This window comes from Cyprinodon tularosa, unplaced genomic scaffold (assembly GCF_016077235.1).
Source record: "Cyprinodon tularosa strain WSP-4 unplaced genomic scaffold, ASM1607723v1 ctg90, whole genome shotgun sequence".
Classification (NCBI taxonomy): domain Eukaryota; kingdom Metazoa; phylum Chordata; class Actinopteri; order Cyprinodontiformes; family Cyprinodontidae; genus Cyprinodon; species Cyprinodon tularosa.
The window spans coordinates 2,323,523-2,345,862 of NW_024039674.1; the positions used below are offsets into that span (position 1 = coordinate 2,323,523).

At 38.3% G+C, this 22,340-nt stretch overlaps 1 protein-coding gene across 1 annotated transcript in view; it reads left to right on the forward strand.

The window, feature by feature from the left end:
- The window catches only part of shisa9a (shisa family member 9a), a 70,258-nt gene extending 54,098 nt beyond the window's left edge, over positions 1–16,160 (forward strand). Inside the window, exons 3-4 of the mRNA XM_038274176.1 lie at positions 1,413–1,586; positions 11,413–16,160. Of these exons, the coding sequence (XP_038130104.1) occupies positions 1,413–1,586; positions 11,413–12,239 (1,001 nt within the window). The 3' untranslated portion in view covers positions 12,240–16,160. The remainder of the gene's footprint in view (positions 1–1,412; positions 1,587–11,412) is intronic.
- The last annotated feature ends 6,180 nt before the right edge of the window (positions 16,161–22,340 follow it).

Sequence of the window (22,340 nt, forward strand, 5' to 3'; positions counted from 1 at the left end):
AAAATAAATCAAAGGTTATTGCTGCAAAATGGCGAAATTTGAAAAATGTAAAGGGTATGACTAGCTTTGCAAGACAATATAATGATTAATGTAAAGCACTAACTAAAATATGTGGAGTGCTTGTACATACAACTGTTTTATATTAAGCATGTTCAACAACGGAAATCTAAAAAAGCAACACCATTAGATGGCAATATGACCTTAATTAGATTGAAGGCTCTTTAGGATGAGAATTTATACTTTCATCGCTTTAGCAGCAGGACCTATAAGAAAATTGATATGTTGGAGAAACACAAGCTCAACCAAATTATAGCAAAAGGAACAAAGGTCCTATTGTTTAAATCCCTGCAGCCACGGAGGGAGACGTGAAGGAGTTCTCCTTAATACAGCAGTGAAAGCTCTATAAAGACAGAAGATGATATTATTCTCGACTGGTAGCCTTATTGACATTTAGTTTATTCTTCCATTAGAAGCAAATGACCAATCATCATATCTATTCTCCCATCATAAAGGAAGAACTATTAGATGATATTTTCTTGTGCTCTGTTCTGGTTGTTGGAGTAATTTCATTTACAAATACCTCAAAAATCAGTTGTGTATTGTAATAGTTTTTTCCCTTTAATTTTCAGACAAGTTTCTCAGATCTCCGAGTGTTTTTTTTTTTTTCTGAAAGCCGGGCTTTCTTCCTTGTTTCCTCTTCAAACTCAACGTTAAGAGTCTGAGCTATAGGTCATAGCATCCTAAATTCCTTCTTCTTACATTAGAAAAAAAAAATATTTTTTTTACAGCTTCTTTAGGATGAAGCATAGCTTACCACTAATAAAGAGCTTTTTTTCTTATTAGTTCATTAGGCTAACTGTATTTGATCTTATTTAGCTCATTGTTTATATTAAGTGGAGATGATTGAATTATACGTATGTAAACATACATGTTGTTAAATAGCTCCAGTAAACTTCCATATGTATAACCATTTTGGTAAATATTAACTATAATAGATGTTACTTTAAAGTTAAAGATTCCCTCTTCACATGAATTCAGTGTAATCATCACATACAATTTAAATGATCAGTGGCTTAAAATCATGAAGTCATGTAATCTAGCTGATAAAAACTGGTTTAAATTGAAAATTGTTTCCTCTGTTACATATCACATGCTTGTCAATGGATTGTTTCCAGATCTATTTAAGGTAGAACAATAATCTGCAGACAGAAAATGATGGCATAAGTCTATGATTCAAACCACATGTGACCTGCTTCAATAGGGGAAGGTTATGTAAGTGACGTTGGGGGTCATCCCCTATTGTTGTTCCCGGTCACGCTGTCCTTTTCCAAACTTTTTGTCCAGCAGCCAATACCAGACAGGCTTTAAACATGGTGGTAACCCTGTCCTTTGTCCTTTGTCCTTGTCAACAGAAGGTGGCCAGATAAACAACAATGTGGGAGCGGGCTCCAATGCTGGCCAGCAGCACCCTTACCCTTCCCTCAGCCAGCTGGCTCAAGTCTATGAACAGCAGCAGCAGCAGCAACAGCAGCAGCAACAGCAGCAAAACATGGATCTGAATAAGTATGCCTCCCTGAAGGCTGTAGGTGAGTGCTACCTTTTTGTCAACATCTCTCTATCAGCACACTAAACAGGGCATAAATTTTAGTGTCTTGATACAACAAATAAGGGCTAGTTGTTGTTGTAAAGAGATGGGATAACATCATAATTAGACTTTCATTGATTTTTTTTTCTTTTCAGTACAATTTATTGAAGGTTTTATGACCCGAACATAAAGGCCAGCCAGTAGTTCTTCTAGGTTTGAAGCAGGGATGTGATTCTTCTGTCGGAGTCTTGCAGGGCTGACCTGACAGGTGTAATCGATTGTGCCACAGCCGGAACGCGCTGTAAGACACAAACTGCTAGTGGAGCTTTCAGACTGCTCAGTGCATGCCGGAAATGTTGATGAGCCATTTGATTTTTTATAGGTTTATTTCAAATTGCCATCATATTTCACAACCTGTAGCGTCTGATGCTGGCATGAATGTTTCAGGTTGTGTTTGCTTATTTATGGATGTCAGGTCACCTGGATTTTGGTTGATTTACTCTTCAAATCAGTATTGAGCAAATATCTCAATACTGAGAGATAGAAGGGAGTATTTGGATACTTGACTTTATCAGACAAACAAGTAAATAAAGCAAATCTTATTTATTTTTATCTTTTTTTTCACACATGACATAGTATGTTTTTCATATAATTTGTCAAAAGAAATGATTAAAAGTAACCCAGTCAAGAATTAGGAGGCCTCATAAAATCCCAGAGTGGTTTCAGCAGGTGTTTGGGGTTCAGGTCAGCATATTTCTTCAGATTCAGTACAGTCCTCCAAACCTCTTATGCAATTTAGATTCATTCTTCTGAAAGTAACTTGTCAGCCTTTATGTCACAAAGTGCTGTCAAATCTATCAGATGCTGTGGTGTAAAGCACAGCAGAGAGACTCATACATTTCTGTCTGGTAATCCCCCAACTTTATCTAGGTTTGAGAGCTCCCTGACTGCATTTTGTTACATGTAAAGTTTGGTATGGAGCTTGCTTCGGTTGCACAGTGGTTAGCACGCACAACCCATGTATGGGGGCCTTAAGCACTGGTTATACTCCTGCAGCAGTGTATCGCAGTGACCTTGACGCAGACATTTTTGATTTATGCTCAATATTGAAATGTGGTCTGTGCTATACGCTGTGAGTCTAGATATGGCTGAGGCGATGAGGAAGTGGGGGCGAGTTTAGTCCAACAACAGAGGGACATGATGGTGAAAATAGAGCGGGGATCCAGGTGGAAAAAGGGTCCCAGTGTTCTCGCACACCTCGCTCTTCTCTTCTAGCTGATCAAACTGCATGAGTTGCTTTCCACAATTTTGGTCATAAAAACAAAACAAGCCGGCCTCCTGTCTGCGGCACTGTATGTGGTCAGTTACAATTTGGGTGAGGTGCAGCGGAGGGTCTGTGGAGGGGGCGGGCATGCTTTTTGTTCACTGCGACACCTACGCAGTGGACCTGGTTTCGAAGTATAAATCAGCCTTTAGTCCAGCTAGGTTGGACTAAACAAAAAGAAAGTAAAAAACAAGCCACTAGTGCTGTAAAAAAATTTAACAAATAAATAAATTCAGTGCTCATCCCAGTTTTTAAAATCTTCTTTTTGAAAGTGAGCTTGTATGAGCGATGCAAACAGCAACTTTAAACAGAGCATGCACAAGGAAAAATGGGCTGGTGCATGCTCTCGCATGTGTTTAATAGGCGTTCCATCTCTGGAGCAGGTACAGGGTTGTGCATGTGCATTTTCTTTTACAGTGGAGAGGGCGGGTCTTTTTAAACATTTGTGAAAATCCTCCACTATACCTTTAACAACGTAATTTGCAGGAGTTGTAGCAGAAACCGTTACATATTAAGACCAGAGCTGAGAGTTTTTTTAAAGCTCACATTAAGACAAAACTAATCAGTGGTGACAAGCATGTTTCTATTATTCCTCTAAGATTAGTAAATAAAAAGAGTGGATGTTTTCTGTATAATTTTAGTTGTATTAAAATAAAATACCACTGAAGAACATCCTGATGTCAAGCTTTGAAGATCAAACAACAAAGGATTCGCTCTTCCCTCATTGTTTCACACGTGTAAAAAACAAGGAGAAAAATCATCACTGCAGAGGAGGTCATGTTATTTTTTCTATTTTTTTTTAACCACTGACAGAAGCTGCAATAGATCAGAGTGAAGAACGACCAGAAGAGTTTGAGAAAAAAATGAGAAGCTGGATGGGTTTTAGTGGAAAACCTCCCTATCTGATGTGAGACGCTGACTTCCCTTCATCTTGCCTCATATGAGCCCAGCAGACGGGGGCTGTTCAAGCTCTAGGAAGAGCAGTTTGTCAAATGAAGGAAATCTCTCTGTTCAGGAGAAAATAGGGGGTGATGATACCTGAGTAACAGGGACAAATCTAAAATAAATGTTTGTCAGTAAGTAAAGGACAAGAAGTTATCAGGTTCAAGTTTCACTACAAAAAGCATAATGGAGGATGGGAAATGTAACGTATACTTGTCTTTGCTTTAAACAGAACTTCCTCTCAACCTGATGCTGATTGTTCTCTAATGATCTTTAAAAACCTTCAAAGTCAGAACCAGAAAAAAACTGCAGGTAGACTCAGATCCAATTATTCACATCTTGATGCTGGTAACTGATTGGGGGACATAACGGCATCTGATTCTACTGGGTTTATTAATTTAAAGCTATCACAGTAAATGGGGATGGATATCAGATCAAGACGTTTCAGATTTTTACAGGAAAAAAAGAAAACACTATTATTTTTTAATGTGAAAAACTGCCTTACAGCTGAATGGGATGACTGATTTTATGAGTGTCTGTACATATTAGTTATATAATTAAAGTCTCTCTGTTTTTGCATCCAACTAGTAGGGAAATAGCTCTAACTAGATTGCATTGGGTCTGACAGTAGTCCTGGCAGTAACCTGTCTGCTGCGGAGCATACCTCAGGCTGATGCTGCTATGTACATACTGAAGTGATGATGGGAAGTAAAAAGGAGTCGTGTTAAATTTCCTCAAAGCTGGTGACAAACTGCCAAAAATGACAAACAGAAAATGCAGCAGGCAAACTTAGTGCTCCTCAGGCTGTCTTGGATACTGAGATAGTCAGAAAATGAGAAAGAGTCTGAGCTGAAGGTGGTGCAGACAGCGACTGCCTGCAGGACCCAAAAATCAATCTAACTCATCTGAAAATGCCTGGAAATTATTGCAAGTTTTCTTTTTCTTTTTTCTTATTAATGGAAAAAAAAATGCTGCACCCCTGATGTGTCTTTTCTACAAAAAGACAATTATTTTAAATGGGAAACTCTAGAGCATCAAGATGCGCCCAGGCAGCTCTTTGAAAGTAAATTCTGCCAATATTTTTCTGGCTTCTTTTGAACCAACTTCTTCAGCCATGCTGTTTTAAATGTTGAATGTTTCTCATCTTTTATTCACCTCTCCCTCCATACCTGGCTGTGTGGTTTCATAATTTTAATATTTTGACTTGATTTCCTCTCTCTTTCCCTTCTGCTTCCCTACCCTCACCTGTTTGCACTTCCCTTCTCATTCTGATATCGTCCGTTCCAGTCGGCCACTTTTTTTTTTTTAACCTCGACATCCATCTGCCTTTTTTTCTCCCTAATCTGCTATGCTCCATATCCTTCATCAAAGAATCATTTGAGAGCTAATTGTGATCTGTTCCTATGGCTGCTCACATCCATTTTGGTAAATGAAGGGAGATCTCTCCTTCAGGCTTGAACAGGACTTATGGATGTGTTTTCATTAAGAAGCACCTTGCTCTGAAAAAGCTCCTATAACTCCAAACCTTAATTAATTTTTACAATACAGACAACAAAAGGCAATGCTGAAAAGTTACGTGGCATAAAAAAAAAAAAATGAATAAAATGTTTAAGAAGAATTGGCCTCCTCTTTATCACCTAAATATATCTCATTGCGACCAGGGTGCGCTCAGACAAACTGGAAACTTTTTTGAAATGCTGTATGTGAGAAACTTTGTCTGCGGAACAGTATTTTTACTTCCTTCTGACCTGATTGCAGGCAGCCCTGGGATCAGCACCCCCCACTCTTTAATTGCCCCCCATTGCTTTCCTGTGGTCTGATGAGCCTCACTTCTGTCAATCAGTAACCAACTCCTCTGTCCCTCTGGACTGTTATATAAGGTCACTTTATTGGATTCTAAGTGAAGCTGCATATAAGAACCAACTAATGGTCTCTTGGATTCACTACTTGTCTCTCTGCAAGTACAAATGACCAATTATGGTCCCTGTTTTCTGACAAATGTTCTGCTATATCTCATGACAGTCAATGCTTCTATACAGTACATTCAAACTATTTGAGTTTTCATGGTAAATCCCCTGTAATTAACAAAAAAAACAAAAATATAACTTTTAATCTTTCCTTAGCTGTGCTTTTACTTCTACAGAAACAACAGTATTTTTGGCTTATATAACAGTGAAATTAGCTTGTAATATTTAGTAAGCATCTATATGAACAGGCAAAGATTTTTAACACAGCAAAGGGCAGAAGTCTTTCACAACAATTACATGTTAATATGTGATTTATGTGCATATGATGTGGTGGAAAAAATACTGCAATTCATATAACATTACTTCCAACAAATTTATCTAAATTTATTGCCATATTTTGTGAAACCCAGATAATGGGTTCACTTTCCATCCATTTTAAATAGAAAAAATATATTTTAATATTTCGAGAGACGCTTTTAAGATAAATAATATTTATTAAATATACAAAATAAAATGTTGTAAACTACATTCTGTGAAATTAATTATGCAGTTTTCAGACTCATGTTCGTTTTTAGAAAATAAACAAGAAAATATAATAATAGTTTATAAAGACAAATAGAACAATTTTCCCTCTTTTATATCTCCCTAGTATTTGGGAGAACGGCCTTGCTTCCTTATTTACACACAGTGGCTGTGTCCAAACGTCCGCTCTAAGCCCTAAATCTGTCAAGTAACCCAGAATTTAGGACCCAGTATTCAGGTGAGCTGCCCCCGATGCAGCAACCTCAGTGAGCAGGCAGGAGTCCGAGCCAGTTCAGGCAAACAGTTCAGAACCTGACAGTTCTGAGATCCAGGAAATGCTCAGCGGAGAACAGCCAGGACGAATCATAATTAGAGAGCAGGGAGGGTTTGTCAGGTGAGTCAGCTATCAGGGTAGATCATGAAAAAATCTCTCAATCACTACTGTATATAGAGCAGGGACTGTATAGTGGACTTTATAGTGAACTCAGTTAAAGCTGAAGTCTGTAAGTTTTTAAAAATCACTTTTTTGTCATATTGGCTAAAACTGTCCCTATGCCCAGACAGCAGTACATGTGATATGTAACCTGTGAAAAAAACTGCTTCAATTGGTACCGCCTACTGCCTGTATTTCAATCTGGAAAGAATAATTCGGGACGAGTCAAAACAACCAATCACAGCCAGAGGAGCGTCTGATGGAGTGTCAATCACAGCTCACACACGCTGAATCCCCCCCCCCCCCCCCCCCCCCCCCTTCTGGTCGCATGCGGTAGCCGCGCAGATGCTGTGAGAGGGGTGGAGCTTGGAGGTGGGGCATGAGTGAAGCAGAGAGGGTGGGGGAGTGGCGTGAAACCTGTTTTTCTTCAAATTTTCAGTCGAAGTCTGCTCTCTCCTCAGTGTTACAGACTGCAGCTTTAACTAACTGCTCAGACAGATGATCACTACTTTTCGCTCCCCGTTGGTTACGTGATTCAGCCTCAGCACACGGTGCCTCCGCACACGGGCCGCTGAGACAACAAATCACCAGAATGTTTTGCGAGGGGAGCTATTGCAAAGCATTCTGGGATATATCTGCTCGACTCTTGACCATGGATGATCACCACTTTTCAAGGGGCATTGTGGGAAATTTTGAGTCCACTACTTTTTCATCCTCTAGACATTCATTTAAATTGGCCGAGCCACTATATAGTCATTAGGGCAGACGTTCGGACACAGCCAATGTCCTTTCCTCCACCATACCTTCTATATTAGTCCTTCCTTCAGCATAGCTAGATTATTCACAGGGTGTGAATAATTTAGGAGTGTTCATTATAAAACTAAATTTAACAGATTGAAAAACAGGCTTCACATTTAAACCCAAATCCTACAATTGCATACCAAACAATGTTAAGGGTCATTGAACCATGTATTAGTTGAATACAGAGGTTTGCATTGGGGAGATGAAAAGGAAGGTAAAAAGTCAGGAATTTCTAATTAATGGAAATTTAAGCAATTAATCTGCAGATTCCCACTGAAATGAACAAGGACAACAACCTCTGTAAAAAGTGAAAAAAATGTGATGACACACGTTTAAATCTAAATCCTTCTCAGCTCTGGCTTCACATATTCTGACAAGCTGAGAAAAAGCAGTTTACACCAATTCTAACCCTAATGAAGTTTTGTCTGCCACTGATTGGCTTCAGAGAAACATTTCTTTTTTCTTCCTCATGCATATTGTTTGTCTCTGTGGGTTGCTGCCTCTCCCACACAGAGGCACATCGAGCCCACAGAGCAAAGCAGCATGTTTTATATTTCCCCTCACGTACTCTGCTGGATGTTTGCACCGTCGAGCTGACTACCTCCAGATTGATTCACCTGTCGCCTGAACAAGTTTGATCCCAGGAGGTGGTCTGGCAGAGACTCTGTGGGTGAGATTCTGCACCCCGCCTATCCTCACCCAGAGCCAGGCTCTGCCGTAGCCTCGCTCGCTCGCTCGCTCGCTCACAGAGTGATAAACTAGATTTATAGTTAGAGCAGCAAAGCAAACTCACTGAGTGTGTTAACTTTATCTTCAAGGACAGGAAGGCGACGAGGAGCTAAAGAGTAATGAGTTGACTTGAGCGAGGATCGGACGGGGAAAAAGGTCACATTTTGCAGAGATAAGAGGGACTGTAGCTTGGTGACACTAACTGACAGAGGAAGGAATAAATATCAGGCTTTAAAGCTGACCGCTAAGAGGCTAAGCACACACACAAACACAGACGCCTACTGAGAAAAGAAGATACTCATACCAACAAACTGTGTTTTGTGAGACTTTCACTGAATCTGTTCTGAGGCAGAGTTTTTAGAAAAAAGAAAGAAAAAAAACAGAATAATCTTACTTTAGTCTGATATTCTACAGAGCTGTAAAAATGATCAACCAATCAACAGATTCTTCCTGATTTGTACTTTTTTAAAGACTAGAACAGATCTTTTATTATTTAATAAGGGAAAAAAGTTTATTTTCAGTTATTTTATTCATCATGCGTCTGGGCCTAAGACACCTCTAATCTCTCCTTCTAGGTTAACGGCATAATGGCAACAAGTAACAGCCTGCCCTGCAGTATATATCCATCCGTCATAATAGACATTATTAAGTTCTCAGGCTAGCTATGTGCTGCTGGTTAGCTCTGGATTTTTTTTTCTCTGTTAAGCTATCTTAAAGTTAGGTTAACCACTTTTATTTGAATTAGCCACAGCTTTGTGAGTGCCTATGTGTTGATTTAATAAACAGTCCTGAGAAGACCACAAACCCAAAACATGTGTTGCTGAAGTTTTCACCTTATCTTGTCATGCACCTTGGAAGTTGGTGAATTGCTGGAAACAAAATAGCGAAGGATGCCCTGATTAGATAAATGTACGCATAAATGAGAAAAGTTACTGAAGTAGAATAGTCTGAGAATTTAAATTAAACAATTTCAATGACTTTGGAAATCAAGGGAACCATGGTGAGAACTATGATACATACTTGGAGCAAACTTAATGCATAACAGTGGAGAAGTTAGCCAGGAAAGGCTGGTCTACCAGAATGACTCAAAGAGCTCATTAAGAACTTTTCCAAGAGGCCATAAAAGTACTAAAGACATATAGTTCTGCAGAACCCCTGAATACCTAAAATATCACAAAGAACTGTCTTATTATTTAACATGCAGTAAAACATATTGAAGATGCGCAAGACTTAGGAAAAAAAATTATTTGGATAAGACAGAAGCATGCTGTTACATTTGGTGAAAAATAAACACAGGGCTTCAGAATCAGCACATCATGCCAGTTACAGTGAGCTCAATCAGAAAACCTTAAATCCTTAAATGTCTGACATTTTGGTCAAACTTTCTTGGGATCTACACCAAGACAATGAAAATCACCGTGAATATATTTAGATAAACAACATAAAATGAAAATGAGAAATTCATTAATAAGAAATTAAGATTTTGAAGTGTCCCACTCACAGTTTAGATTTAAATATTGTTCGGGTTCAGTGCTGTGTCCAGAAACAAGTTCTTCATGCTAGAAAAATGCTTCCAAGCTGTTGATTCAAGCTAATTTCTCAAAGAAGACAATCTCCATTTGTTAGTCATTAATGATCATTAGTATTGGTGGGCCGTTATCGGCTGCGTTAAGGCCAGACTCTTATCTGACGATAAAAAAAAATATTGCTGTTAATCTATTCTCATAGTTGGGTTGGTAGCTGGGTCTATTCTAATGGTGACTTTCACCTTAATATTTTAGCGCGGACATATATCTGGGGGCAAGAATGAATCAGTCTTCGAACCTGTGTAGGCGTACAGTGAAAATACCACATTGAACGTCACCTGCTGTTGCAGCCTTTTGAGAATTAGATAAATTTCTTTTTTGCTAAATTTGTGATGTTTCAGATCTAGGTTATGTTAATGGTAGATCTATTGTTATTTATTTATCTTATTTGACCCTCCTCCTCGTCAGGCTCGTCATGCTGTGATTAACAAGCAGAAGTAGCCATTGATCTGGTTGTTTGGTAAAGGGTGAAACAGTTTTTCTACCACCAATTAAAGTTTATATTAAAATTTTTTGTAAGTCAACTTGGAGATTATTTCGGTTATTTTGATAAGTAAAGAAAACACCCTCTGAAACAAGAAAACTCTCTGCAAGTGATTCAATTTTGAGTGAGTCGAAAAACTCCTCCTAAAAACTAATCTGGGAACCTATTAGGTTGCAAAAGTAGTCATAGCAAGTAGAAAAACTTCACTGATGACTTGAAAAAAATCACAAGGTTGGTGGATCAAGTCGATCACTCGCAGACAAACAAAGAAAGCAGCCAGTGTGAGTAAAAATCAGCTGATTGAGTTCATCATTGAAAGCACCGCTGTGCTGCAGAGAAACAACTGATCACTACAGAAAGCAAAGTTGTTGATTTTGGAAAAGGATTGTGGCAAAGAAAGTTGTTTATTGATGTACTTTTTTCGAAAATGAAGGGATCTGTGTGGTCATTAATGATGTCTGACCCTGAAACTCCGGCTGCATCTGAGAACATGATAAACATGGATGTAATAATAAAGATGCTAGGTTTGCTTCAGGGAAAATGTATTGAATAAGTTATTATTTATGCAGCACAAGCATATCATGAATTTCTTTGGTAGAATTCAAATGAGAACTTTTAATCTAGATTCATCTAGATTAATTCAAAGATTACAGTGAGATTAATCCACCACTAATCATTAGAAATATTTGAAAGCACGCTCTTTCCTGAATTTTTACTTAAAGCTTCTTTTTTCTTTGCCAGTTCTCTATCTTTCAGGGGGACAATAGGTTCTTTTCCTGCAGGCATTAGCATAGGATATTTTCTTTAAGAGGCTGACTCAAAATGATGAAATATATCCTGTTTGTTATATGGTGTTGTTTTTGGAGGCAATATTTGTTCATTTCATTTTTTTTAAATGTTTTTCTTTTATCAAAATTATTTATTTCTCTTGTTCTATGAATAGTACTTTCTGCCTTGGAACCTAAGCTTGAGGTAAAATCTTCAGCAAATCTTTTTTGTGTTTACTTCAAACAGCTTTTCTCTTTTGCTCTCTTGCTAGCTGCCAAGTACAATGGTGAAATCTACAACAAGCGACGGCTAATGGTGGAGCTGCCAACAAAAGGTGGCCTTCCTCTCCAGCCAATGGGCAACTCCCGACTTTCCATGGGCAACATGTCTTCAATGACTCCACCAATGGCCACCAACACCATGGCTTCAATGACTCCAATGACATCAATGACAGCGATGACATCCATGCCTCAGATGACCTCGCTTTCCCAGATGACCTCTATGACTCCAATGACCTCTTTAGGTCCACTGACTCCGGAGCCTGTGGCCACCTACGTGACAGAGATGCCCAGCATCTCATCTGTCTCAACCCTCCCATCAGAGAGGCACATAGCAGGTGTAGGGGGCGGGGGGCTCAAGCCGAATGGCCACAAACCCAAAGGAAGTCACAGTCACGCTACCCACAGCTCTCACAGCTCCCACAGCTCTCACAGTCATGCTCACAGCCACAGTAGCAAGGCGCCAGGACTTGGGGCTTCTTCCCTGGCACATATGGTGGGGACCATGCCAGGTGGCACTTCCCTGGGCATCTCCAGGGCCGCCGAGACCGCCTTTGGCTCAAGTTCAGCCACAATGGGCCGTCCATTTGCCTACAGCTCCAACACAATTGCAACTGGGCATGCGATGGGGTTTGGGATAAAGGCCTGGGACGGGACTGAGACGGTGGGCAGGAGGAAAAGCTACGGGCACAAGAGACCCCAGTGTACCGTGCTGGAGCCAAACCAGCTCCACAGCACCAGGGGCCAAAGTCACAGCCAGCACTTCCTCCCCACACAGCCCTACTTTGTGACCAACAGCAAGACAGAGGTGACTGTGTGAAAGAGCATGAATAAGAAAGGCAGAAAAATATGTGCAGACTGGCGACACAAGTAATATTTAAAAGGAGATGCAAACTCCTAAGGTGTTCGGAGCTCTGGGAAAAAAAGGAGTGTCATTGCTGTGACATGTCTGAGTAAATGTTGCCTTGAAAACAGCTCGCCAATCAGATCACTCAACAGACCATGATGGTGATGATACACAAATAATTAACCAAGAGCCTAAAGAACAAGTGATGTTTGTACATTCCTACCTATGTTCAGGTGTTGTCTCCTTCTCTGTAATGGTGAGAATGTCTGATTGTTAAAGAAAGGCTGGAATTTGATGTTCTTGTGAGAAACCAAACATGAGAAGCAATATCACGGTTGAAGAGTAAGGGATTACAGTAACAGAAAGGAACAGCATTAATACTGTACCCCCAGACCTTCATAAAAGGGTTACTTAGTGCTAGATGAAAAGAAATTAAAAATGTCCATGAACACAGAGAATGCAAATAGTTAACTTTAAATATGGAAAGCTCCTGGGATTTGCATTTCAAAATGATACCCAAGTAACTTTATCTTTAATGGTTATGTAAACAGCGCCCTAATTACATTTTCTTTGTTGCCATAACAAAATCTACAGTGCAGGCAAAACCCAGAATGAGAGCCTTTGTAAAACTCAGTCCTATCCAGTGATACATCACAGGATCATGGAGATCTATAGAATAGAATCTGTGTGGATTCAAATTCTCTTACAAAGATAGTCAGCAGCTTGTATTAGGAGCAGGCCCACAGTGTTATGGATCCTCTACTGTTGTTAATATTCAGCAGGGTGTCTTTTTTGATGTATCGATTGTTAGTTTAAAGCTAAACGCAAAATCTGTTCATTGTAAATTGGTTCAATAGTTAAACAGGCTACACTGTGCATCCTCAAAGGTTGTCCCCTGACCTGAACGGAGACTATGAGGTGTTTTTATTATTGGAATCCCAGAATAAAACTCTGAACTGGGGTTCCAGAACCTGTATTAGTCTGCTAGTCGAACGGATCCATGGAAAATGCCCAGCGGCATCATATGTTCCTGCAGAAAAATCCCAGAAGAAAGATTCTGCAGCGATATAAACAAACAGAGATCAGGATTCAGATGTAAATTTATGATAATCACACAGAAGGAACCCATCCTCACTCCAAACACAACTCAACATGTTCCATTGCCGAAAGGCTCAGTTTTAAGCCCTTCTAATCAAAAGTTCTATTAGAGTTTAGCAAACTTTGCAAGTTTACATTTGAGAACAGAAAGGGATTTCATTTTACCACTGAATAAATTTATTAAAATTAAAAAGATCCTCTAGGAAAGTAAAAGATTACTGGACTTTACATCCTTTACCAGAGGGTGCTCTGCAGCTACCCGTTGGGAAGGACGTGGACCAAATGGGCCATTTTTGTCAAAAAAATGAGTGTAAAATTGAATCTAAGACAGCACACAGGAAATGTGTGGAGCTACAGGCCTGAAACATATCAAATGGACCAAAACTAAGCTTAGATATAAGTTGCTTTTAAGATTTTTTGCTAGTCTTATGTTGTGCAATGTTATGCAAGCAAAAACTAAATATATGGTAGTTAAAAATATAACAATCTAATCTATTTAATACACTGCCACAAGCAGCTCTTTCTGTTAGGTTATTGACTGTACTCAAGCTTTAGCCACAGAAGGAGGAAAAATAAACAATCTATGTGGGTTAAATGACTCAAATATAAAAATAAACCTGTGAGTGTGACAAATAGGCCAAATCTTCGAAGGGCTTCTTCAAGCCTATGTGCATGTTTCAGTTTTATTTAAACTTAGCTGTTACAGCTGAGCTTCTCTCATTTAGAGTGTTGCTTCCGTCTCTGTGATTAAATAAAGATCCTAGCAGGGCTGAAGTGAGAATCTAGAAGCACAAACAGCTGTCAAGCTCCTTGGACCAACAATAACTGGTCTGTAGACTGGGAAAAAGCAAACAGAAGTGTTAAAGGCTCTTTTTTAAGCAGGAGAAAATGAGAGAGAAGAGGTGCATGTGACAATCCGGTGAGAGAAAAAACATGTTAAATTATAACGTGTCTGTCTGAGACACGTTTTATCGCCAGCGCCAAGCTGCATGTAGATTTGAGGTGCAAAGGAGCACCTGATATTACAGCGTCTAAATCAGAAATGACTAAGCAGGCGGAGTGCGAGATTAGGAGGGATATTTTTGACTAATGCTGTGCAACACCCCGCTGCCTTCAAGGGTCACATGACCTGGGACCTGATTGAAGGCACGGAACTGGAATTAAAAATTATTATAAGGCGTCACGTATATGGGACGTCCACCAGATTAACACACCTCTCAGAATGTACTGGAGGGTGAGCTTTGCTTTCCTTGTGCTCCCTCAGTGCCGAGCGGCAGGGGTCGTCACTGCAGACAAAGAGTCAGCGCTGCTTCTGCATCTGTTTTATAAGAAAGACTGTGAAACTCCAGGTATCTGTAGCTCATACCGACAATATGCTTTTTATACACAATAGACATATAAAGCCTTTCTCTCTTTTTATCTGTTTCTATTAATCCTTTGTCCCTTTGTACATTATATAAAGGGAATGTTTTAAAGCAGAAATATCAGAAAGTTCCTTGGATTGTGATGAAAAGTTTCTGTCACAGGACAATTTGATGAGAAATACTGAACTGTCTTTTGCTTTTCCCCATGTAAGTAATCTAAACGTTTCTGACAATAACTGTTATTTATTTTCAGTTTTGTACCACTTCTTTGTCCCTTTGAACACTTTGCAGTATTTCCTTCATTTGCCAAGGCTCTGTTTGAATCCATCTTTAGTGTCTAGTTACTGTCACTTGGGGATCAAAACCCATTTAAAAGCAAATAAATGGAATAAAATTCTGATGTATCTTTACAACTGAGAGAACATCTCTTACCCTTTTCAGATCACCAGACTTTGCTCTAGAGTTGGGTCAAACTGTTCTAAAACCGCTTATTTGCTTCTGATGAATTCATTCTTTGCTTCGTTTGGTATCATGCATGGACTCTGACAAGTTTTCTCCGTTAAAAGAATTGTAGTTATATTAGAAGAAAAGTGCCATTGGATCCATTATGCAGCCTTCACCCTGTTCACTGAGCATATGAGGTTATTTTAGAGCAATTACAGGGCAGAAATCTAAGAAACAACCTGCCGTAAAGAGAAGCAGTGATAACATCTCCTTCCCAAACTGTTATTTTTCATGTAAAAGCTGTGAAAATAGGAATTAAAAGTGATGTATTTGGGGAGGCAAAGAAAAAGTGATTTTCTTTGTAGTTTCTGTGTCTTTGAACATTGCATATATTTCGCTTCATTGACATTTGCCATGGCTGTGTGTGAGAATCCATCTTCAGTTTTCAGTCTCTGAAGACATCCAAACCCAAGCAGAACAAAGATAATCACACTCTGTAAAAAGCCGTCTGCAGCCAGCCAGAATCTTTCACAGACTCCCCTCTTGTATTTCTTTCCCCGATGTATTGTAGTTCTGTTTGTTCCAGAGGTAACAGAAAGGTCAGAGTTTGGTGGATGTTCAAGATCAGAGCCAATTGACTTAATGCAGCCAGGCAGAAATCCAGAGACATTTTGTCAAATCTTCATGATATTGCCAGATTTTTATAGCCAACAACTGGTGAGCAGGCAGGGCAGCAGAAACATTTGGGAAACAAATAAAAAAGAGACTATCATTGCTCACAATTAAGGGCCAAAATAAACCAGGCCGAAAGCTGGGCTTTGGCTACTCTGTCTGGGGCACGGTTGATAGGGTCAAAACTACAGATGAGTGGGTTCAGAAGGCAGTCATGCCACCAATATTCATTACTCAGACACTCACAGTCCAAAGTGTCACATGACCTATGGATATTGGAGACAGAACAAATGCATACCTTAGCTCACAAAAAAAAGCTATCTTAAGTATTTAACTGGTAGTAAAGCATTAGTTATGTTAGGCCACATAGAAATAAGGTAAAGTGAAGTTTGCTGCCTTTGCAGGTATGGAAACATCCTTTAAATAGAGTTTAACTTTAAAATGGAAGAAAGCTTAGCCTTAAAAAGATGTCCTAACCTAATTTCATACATGTGTTCTTAATTATTTTTATTTATTATGATTTTGAAGTACATTTCAGTCATAAGACTTGTAGTTGGCAGAAGGCTATATTGTTCTTATGCCTCTACCTTTCAAAGGTCCTCCAAGTCTAATTAATTGTAAGATATTTTCTCCAAAGCCTCTTTTATGTGATTGTATCTATTTTTATTCTCAGTCAGGATCAGATCTAGATCCTTACAAGGCATTACTAAAACCTTACCTTTGTTTTTTTTTTTATCCAGTCTTGCAGATCTGTCTTTAGCCCTTCCCCCTTGTCAAGATATATGGAGAAAATAAGATATTTATTTCACATCATTGACAGCAAAACCCTGCAGCTCTTTTAGGGTTAATGCTGGATTCTCTCTTCTTGGGATAAATATTTCCAGTTAATAATTCTAATTTTCCCAGGTTCAAAGTATATATATATATATATATATATATATATATACTGTAGGAGGTTCATTGTACCCCAGTCCAGACCAATGCCTCTGTCAGTAGGATCCAGTGCAAACTCTTTAAGGTTGTGCACACCTAAAGTATTTTTTCAGCAATTTGTACAGGTTCGCCATTTAAACATGCTACATTTAATAAAGCATAATAATATATCACATGAAAAGTGTCAAAAGTTTGGAAATGATGTAACGTTTTATATCGCATCCCAAATTAACAGAGGTGTGTTCACCTTTCGAGCCACTTTAATGGTAGTTTATGTCAAATTTAAGGAGGACATGTTCCCCGAGGTGTCTGACAATTAAGCTTTGATACATAATAAAAAACAAGGTAAATGCTGTTGGCACATTTTTAATGCTTTATATATTTCATTTTAACTTTTACTGATTTTCTGACTTCTTTTTAAATGCCTAATCTCTCCTAAATCTGTTGCTGTCAACAACTCTTTTAATTGGGTAATTTAAAATGAATATTATAATAAAAAGACTAAATCAATGGAGACATTCAAAAGCAGTTAGGTGTGACTTAAGCGAAGCTGGGTGACAGTTTGAAAACAGTCACCTCTCCTTATCCGTGCAAAAAAAAAAAAAAAAAGTATTGTGGGACTAGTGCCAGATTAAACCAATCTAACAGATGTGCCCACAGTAAACAGGAGTCAGCCATGGTCACGTTTAGTCATCAGATAAATTAATGAGACCAATTTTGAGCTGGTGGCGAATTAAAAAGGGCTAAAAGAAAATCAAATGGCAAGAGAGACCATAGCAAATCAGGAAACGCAGGGCAAACAATGACCCAGACTCAAAGTTAGCTCCAAGTAACCTATAGTGGGATTGTCTGTAAAACACCTGACCAAAAATAGAAACCAGGTTAACCTTTGAATATGAGGTCCATATGTGTAGGAAATAGGCTCAAAACTGGAGCCAAGGCTCCATGTTTATTAGCTGTACTGGTTTGGTCATTGTTCATTATTAATCATATGTCATCTTTATACCTATATGAGACCTTCCTGACATGTACTAAAGGGGAATACATGGGTTCTATTTAGGCAACCCCATTGTGCCCCATACAATAACCCAACTGAGCCCAGGCACAGGTAGTGCCGATTATAGGTATAGAAGATGATCTTTTATCTCCAGGTGGATCATCGAAATAATTGGTCCTCCTAATCGTCAATCATTCTGGTGATATGATTACTGTACGTAAGGCCGTCTTTCGTGCTCGTCCTGTTAGCTGTCTTTTTCTGCGCATGCACACGTTTAGGCGTATATGTGTGGTGAGCTAAACTCACCTTTCTCACCGCTGTACTTTGAAAATGGCCGAGGATTGTAAGAGAAAAAGTGTCTACGAAGTGTATAAAAAGAAAGGCCTCAGAAGAGGCAGATATATCCCAGAATACTTTTCACGGAGCGCTCTCCTCCAAAAGCATTATGGGATTTGTTGTCACAGCGGCATGCTTTCTTCATAGGCTGTCGCTGTCGCAGCATCGACAAATAACGAAGATTGCGCAGTCACCGCACGGTGGAGGAAGAGTTATGTGACCAAAGGGGAGCAAAAAGTAGTGATCATCTGTTCGAACGGTCAGGTAACTGCGTTCACTATAAAATCCCCGCTCTATATAGTGACTGAGAGATATAGGGGTCAAAGTGGACATTCGGACAGAGTAAGCCTGTATGAGCTATTAGAATAGCAACTTTTAAACAGAGGGTGCACAAGGAGAAATTGGTTTGTGCATGCTCTCGCATACAATTAATAGGCGTTACCTCTCAGTGGTGGGTACAGGGTTGTGTATGTGCATTTTTTTTAAAAATTCGTTAAAATCCTCCACAACAACTTTAAGCTTGAGCCAAACCCCAAATGGCCATACATACACATCCCCCCTGTGGAGTTAATAAGAATAAAATTTCTCATAAGCCTTTCACATCTACATGTATGGTAATATTTTAATCTAACCAATAAATTTATGCTCTGGAAAAGCAAAGAATTTTGACCTTGGGAAATAATTGAGATGAAGCTGTCCAGCTGTTAACAAAAATATCTGACTGCTGTAACACTAGTATAAATAATTATTCAAAAATCGATCAAATCTGTTTGATACCGATATAATTATGCTATTGTTAAATGTAAGAAAAAAAAACCTTTTAATAGGTTACTGTCTTATTTCCTTTCATAGACAAACTTCAGTAAAATGAAAATATTTTAATCTAAATCTAAGATTAACAATTTTGGCCTCATCCGAATACACAAATTATTTTATCATATGATGGCCAACAAAGCAGAGAAACCCTCAAATCAACCATCCTTCTTCATCTGTGAATAAAACAACAATACGCATCTAGAAGGAACATTACAAAGAGAGGAAGACCGGCTCTGTACTGGAGATAGTGGCCAGAGGGGCATTGTCAGTTCTCTATGTAGTCTTTAATTAGCAATACTCAGAGAAATGAGATGAACACTTTCCTTCATTATGTAAAGGCAGAAAAAAGGAGTTGATATTCAGAGCTCATAAGAATCCATTTTCAAATTATGGCTTGTGCAAAATGTCTTCAGTGAATGAAACGTGATGATGACTGATGGCTCACAGACACACACACACCTTTGAGGTCCTAGCATATCTAATGTTTGGACAATAATATCTCGACTGGTTCACAGAACAAAACAATAAATGAGTTTCAGGATCATCCCCCAGGTATCGATCTATTTGGTCAGCTCCTGCTGTGTTTGGTCATCTTTCCAAGTACTGTCATATTTCTGTTAAAGATTAAAAGCACGGATTGCTCTTGATGTCAGCCTGAATCTGAAAACGATGTCTGTAAATAACTGTCTGTTGGTGGGAATGAGTACAGTTCAAATGCAGTACGCTCTGTTTAGCAATGAAAAGAGCTGCTTTGTTGTAATTGACAAAATGTAATATGTACAGTTCAGTGGACAGACATAAAAGGGCTCAAGCATGAGATACTCTTTTTTTTATTTTCATTTTCAGCCCTTTTTTTTGTTTCTGTTTACTCAGAGACGCTGGCAATCGCTCCAGCCAGCGAGGAGCAGCCTCTGGATGTTCAGAAATGATATAAACCTGGGTTTACAGCTTCTGTTGGGTTTCATTTTATGCACAATGTTTTTATTAATCCAGAACTGTCCACTCATGCACACAGAGACAGGCAAGCAGTGTTTGTTATCTAGTAATGGCCAACATCTGTTTTAGCAGGGTCTTCTCCTATGGTGTATTTTATACATGTTTAAATTTGCTGAAATCCACTTAAAATATTCCGGCTACTTATACAGTCTTGCAAGGATTTAATCTCCTTAAATTAGAGAAATTATCTGCTCATTAAAGGGAAAGCTCAGGATTTTTCAATATTATATCTTACTAACAAAAAATAACTTTACCGTCATCCTCTTTCAGCCTAAGCCCAAATAACATGGAGGCCACAGCCAAGAGGTACTCAAAAATGTATGAACAAAACTGGCCTCTTAATTCATCATAAACAACTCCACTGCATAAAAAATGTAAAGCAGTTTATGCTGACTCTATTTAATTATCCACTAAACATTGTCCTATTTGCTCTATGATGATTTTGTATTTACATAGAAGTAGATCATTTATTTACATAGTTGGTCATATAATACAGAACATAGAGGTTCTAATAAATACGTTGTTGTTTTTTTGCTTTTGTTTTTTTTCTTGAACTAACTAGATAGTTTGATAATGATTATAAAACCCATTCTAAGTATGTGTCCCTCAGGGAGATCCTTGCAGCGCACTGCCTCCACTATTTAATTTCTGTGTAGCTGTCAATCTAACAAAAACAATCTATTGCAGTTTTATAATGTTTTATTGGATAATTATACTCAGCATCAACTGCTGAATGATTCAGAAACTGGAGTTTAGACCATGGAAGTTATTTATTGAAGGTGAGATGTTTTCTGCTTATAATCCTTTAAAAGCTCACAAAAGAAAGTCCTGAACTTTCTTTCCTTTTTGTTTGAAAAATCATATTTGTAAAATGACAAAAACAACTATCCCATAGCCAGATTATTTGGATTTATTGATGATCAAATTATCAGATTTAATGAACAACCCATTGATGAACACAGTTGAGTGATACACTTGAGCTATATGAGATCCAACTTTCTATTTTTGATGTCCAGACAAGTCTGTGGTATTTATGCATATGTGTATATGGCTACGTACAGTATGGCCCCTACGCAGCATTTATGCGTGAATAGTAAAGCATATTTTCTATGGTAGAGACCATCTCCCACTATTGTTTGCACAGTAGCTTCTATTATGCACCGTGATGCCCCATTGTCCTTTAACTGTTCACTGACTTTATAATTTGTGAAAGTAAGTTATGAAAAATGTATTTTGGTACTATAAGGATTATTGTAAAAAAATAAACTAAAATAAAAATATAGCAGATGTATTGTTCCAAAAATATATTGCCATAGTGTTGCTATGACTGTTTTTTTCTTTTTTTGGGAGGGTTTTACAGGGATATTTCTGTTGGATTGTTGTTCATTTGTCATCTAACAGTATATTACATTGTTATATAACTTTCTTACGTGGCAATAAAAGATGACTTCTGTAAAAAGTGTTATTCTCTTAGCATTCCTCTGGTTTGTCTTTGTTCTCTAAAACCATAAGTAAAAATGTGACAAAAGCTTCCCCAGCTATGGTGAGTGTAGAGAATTTGTTCATGTATGAAAATGGAATGACCGGGCAGAAGCACCCATGCAGAGGTAAAGCCTTTAAACATTTAGTCAGGGTTACTATTATTGTTTCTATCATTTATCCGGAGAGAGCACAAGTGTTGTTTAGGCAATTGTTTACATTCCACCTTCTGCTGTTGCCAACACTGCATGTTATGTCATCGGTTCTGTAGGGGCTAAGCTATAGACACAACAGACGAATGCATTTGTGACCTGGTGATTATAATCAGATTTCTCTCTCTGCAACACCTCTAAAGGTGCATTCAGACCAAATGTGGTGTTTATGGCGATTTCCTCAAGCCCTGCGGGGAGTTGAAATACACCTGGAACACCCTGGAACATGTCATCAAAATTGGAGGAGCTTCATTTGGGTGAAGCTGACACCCAAGCAACGGGGAAAAAAACCTCAGCAAATAGAGTGAATGGTCATTGCTTCGTTAGCACAGGTTTTTGAAGTTAATATGACCATTTGGAAAAATAAGAGAAAAAAAAATGAAAAAAAGAGAATATGTATTACTTAGTTATCAGATATTTTGAAATTTTGTTTTAGGTCATCAAGAGGTCTAACATCCCCCTATTAAGCTCAGAATTGAATCCAAATTATCTACTTTTTCATCTATCTATCTATATATATATATATATATATATATATATATATATATATATATATATATATATATATAGTTTTTCATAACATAATATGCTGTCTTTGAATACAACAGTGGGTATGTTAAACGTATTTAGTGGGTGTAATGATTGTTTTTTTACAATATTTAATAGTTTATCAGCCTTCCAGAGCCTTTAATTTTCTGCTGTTATCCCCAACAACCCCATAGAATTT